The 3,506-nt window shown below is 57.4% G+C and overlaps 1 protein-coding gene across 1 annotated transcript; it reads left to right on the top strand.

Moving 5' to 3' along the window:
- Positions 1-268: 268 nt before the first annotated feature.
- EXOSC4 (exosome component 4) lies at positions 269-1,813 on the top strand. Its single transcript, XM_018574554.1, has 3 exons — positions 269-466; positions 914-1,120; positions 1,442-1,813. Exons 1-3 carry the CDS (start codon positions 296-298, stop codon positions 1,811-1,813), a joined length of 750 nt encoding a protein of 249 aa, XP_018430056.1. The 5' UTR covers positions 269-295.
- Positions 1,814-3,506: the final 1,693 nt, after the last annotated feature.

The following is a 3,506-nucleotide window of genomic DNA, read 5'->3' as shown; positions in this document are numbered from 1 at the left end:
CGGGGTGACAGTCACTGAAGTCTCTGCGGTCACAGGACTGTAGGGAACGCTGGAGACTCCGTGTCCCCCTCCCCCCGGAGCTCTCACCAGCCTCTGCTCTATACAAATCTATCTCACACATCCTCCTCTATACCGGAAGAAGAGCCCTTGTATCACGACCAGAGCGGCCTACCATAGAGGTAAGATGTGATAGATGGACAGGATGTGACGATACATCGTTGGGAGGATACACTAGGAAGCGACGGAAGTGATGTAGGGCATTAGGAAGCTCGGTGGATCCTCACGTGGGTCAGTAATGGCGGGGTTGGAGCTGCTGTCAGATGAGGGATTCCGGCAAGACGGGAGGAAGCCGGGGGAGCTCCGGAAGGTCCAGTGCCGGATGGGGGTGTTCGCTCAGGCGGACGGCTCGGCCTACATAGAGCAGGGGAACACCAAGGCGCTGGCGGTGGTGTACGGGCCGCATGAGGTGAGCTGAATGACCTGATATCAGTCTGGGGGTGGACCTCTGATCGCTGTGTGATGTCTGAGAGGGGGACCCTCTGATCGCTGTGTGATGTCTGAGAGGGGGACCCTCCGATCGCTGGGGGGCCCTGCGATTGCTATGTGATGCCTGGGGGACCCTCCGAACGCTGCGTTACGCCTGGGGGAGGGGGACCCTCCGATCGCTGTGTGACGTCTGAGGAGAAGGGGAACTCTCCGATCGCTGTTTGATGCCTGGGGGACCCTGCGATCGCTGCGTGGCGCCTGGGGGACCCTGCGATCGCTGCGTGGCGCCTGGGGGACCCTGCGAGCGCTGCGTGGCGTCTGGGGGACCCTGCGATCGCTGCGTGGCGCCCAGCGGGACTCTGATCGTGATCAGTCCGGATCTAAGTCTTGCCCAGTTCCCTGATGGTCTCCATCCTCCGTCTTGTAGATCCGCGGCTCTCGCAGTAAGACCCTCCACGACCGAGCGGTGGTGAACTGCCAGTACAGCATGGCCACGTTCAGCACGGGGGAGAGGAAGCGCCGCCCGCACGGGGACCGCAAGTCCACCGAGATGACCATCCACCTGAAGCAAACGTTTGAGGCGGCCATCCTCACCCAGCTGTACCCGCGCTCTCAGATCGACATCTACGTGCAGGTGAGTGCAAGGTGTGGCAAAGTCCCCGCTGGGGGCGCTGTGGAGCCGAGTCGCATTTGGGAGCATGTCAGCAAGACCCCAGATCTACCCCCCCATATAGCACCGGTGTGTGTTACCGGGGTGAATGGGCCCCTGCAGCTTGTCACTTTAGGGCAAGACTCCAGTGTGCACGTCGTTACCTAATATCTATTGCACTGCAAATAATTACAGGGGGGTACTTTAGCTTTATTGCTGTCACAAGGGGGCCTGTGGGTGGAGTGCCCCTTTAACATGTCAAATCTATGCGGCAGTCACCGCCCTCCATTGTCTTTCCATTCACAGATCCTGCAGGCGGATGGCGGTAATTACTGCACCTGTGTGAACGCGGCCACCCTGGCGGTGATCGACGCCGGCATCCCCATGAGGGATTACGTGTGCGCTTCCTCGGCCGGTTTTATCGAGGACACGCCATTGGTCGATTTGAGTTACATCGAGGAGGCGGCCGGCGGCCCTCAGCTGGCGTTGGCTTTGTTGCCCAAATCCAACCAGATAGCTCTGCTGGAAATGAACTCGCGGCTGCACGAGGATCACTTGGAGCGCGTAATGGACGCGGCCAGCAAAGCCTGCAAGGACGTGTATGCCGTCCTGGACCAGGTCGTGAGGGAGCACTTGCAGGAGGACTCGGCGTTGCTGGGAGACCCCGCCTCCTCCTAATGGCTTCCTCCTCCGAGACCACGGCTCCTCCTAATGGCTTCCTCCTCCGAGACCACGGCTCCTCCTAATGGCTTCCTCCTCCGAGACCACGGCTCCTCCTAATGGCTTCCTCCTCCGAGACCACGGCTCCTCCTAATGGCTTCCTCCTCCGAGACCACGGCTCCTCCTAATGGCTGCCATGTGCAGGGACTTCTGCTGAGGAAGTCATGATTTTGAGTATTTAGTCCTGACAAGGAGGTCTGTGTTGTAGCAGACAGAGGGGGCGGCTCTGGGAGTGACTATATTGTAACACGGGGGTCCTGGGTCCAGATCCAGCCGGGGCTCTTATATTGTAACACGGGGGTCCTGGGACCAGATCCAGCCGGGGCTCTTATATTGTAACACGGGGGTCCTGGGTCCAGATCCAGCCGGGGCTCCTGTATTGTAACACGGGGGTCCTGGGTTCAGATCCAGCCGGGGCTCCTGTATTGTAACACAGGGGTCCTGGGTTCAGATCCAGCCGGGGCTCCTGTATTGCATCAATAGGGAAATTTATTTGCAGCTCACCAGCCTCTGACACTGGGCCACTCTCTTGGCTGACTTGGTAGTAGCGGGGGGAATAGAAGTCAGTGGCGTTGAACTAAAATTCAAAGCAGGTGTGACTTTATTGTTCTGAACAAGCAGACACAGATCATTCCTCGGACCTCCTCCTTGAACCCAGTTTTTGGGTGAAATGCGTCAGTGGGAGGTCTTAGGCGCGGCCTTTGTCGGCTTGTTCAGAATAATAGTCACGTCTGCCATGCAGTGAAATATTGTGCAGCCGGCTCTCATTCTTTCGAGTTATTATCCAAAATGTCCTCCTGCAGTTGGTATGTTCTCTGTACCAATCCAGAATGCCGAATGGTAAATAGAAGGGACATCCAGGCGGCTTCTGTGGAACAGAGACGGTGATGGTTTGGAGACATAAAGCCCCACAGGAATAACAGAGGTGTCACCAGCGCACCAAAGAGGGCTCAGCAAAGGTCTATTGAATGGCAATTTGTCATTAAAGGAGAACTATGGTGTCAGGGCTTTCCCCCATAGTTCTCCTTAGGGTAACAGGAGGACACAAACTAGCGTCCTCCCGTCACCCTAGGCTCAGTATATAGGGAGCTGCTGCTCGCGGTATACTGAGACGCCACAGCTGAAGCGGATCCCGACAATTATGTCTGGATCCGCCCAGCTGCGTGACTGACAGCTGGCTCCGCCTATCTAGAGGCAGAGCCAGCTGTACCCTCCCCTGTCCGTTCCGGCAGTCAGCGCTGGGGGAGGGGGGAATCCAGCCCCTCCCCCTGTCACGGCAGAGAGCCGTGACAGGATCGAGAGGTGAGCGAACGCCGGTATGTGTTTTAGGGACAGTTCACTTCCTGTCCTGTCGATGCAACTGGAAGTAATAGGGAGGGGGAAGTCCCCTCTTGCCACCAGAACAGGTGTCCCCGTTGAATGAATTACCCTCCCCACTTCCTCCCAGGACCACTCCATACTATCGAAGATCGGCCTATCACTTCCGGCCACGCCCACAAGCTGGTTGACTGACAGCGGGACCAGCAAGTAATCTTGGGAGATGTGCCGTGCGCGTAATATACAACGACTGCCTGTCCCTGACTGCAGGACCGAGGAGAGCCGAGAATCAGGTGGATGAAAATAATTAAAGACTGAATACAATCATGAGACG

The sequence above is a fragment of the Nanorana parkeri genome, unplaced genomic scaffold, assembly GCF_000935625.1.
Source record: "Nanorana parkeri isolate BGI_ZX_2015 unplaced genomic scaffold, ASM93562v1 scaffold3039, whole genome shotgun sequence".
Lineage (NCBI taxonomy): Eukaryota > Metazoa > Chordata > Amphibia > Anura > Dicroglossidae > Nanorana > Nanorana parkeri.
This window is presented reverse-complemented; position numbering and strand designations above follow the sequence as displayed.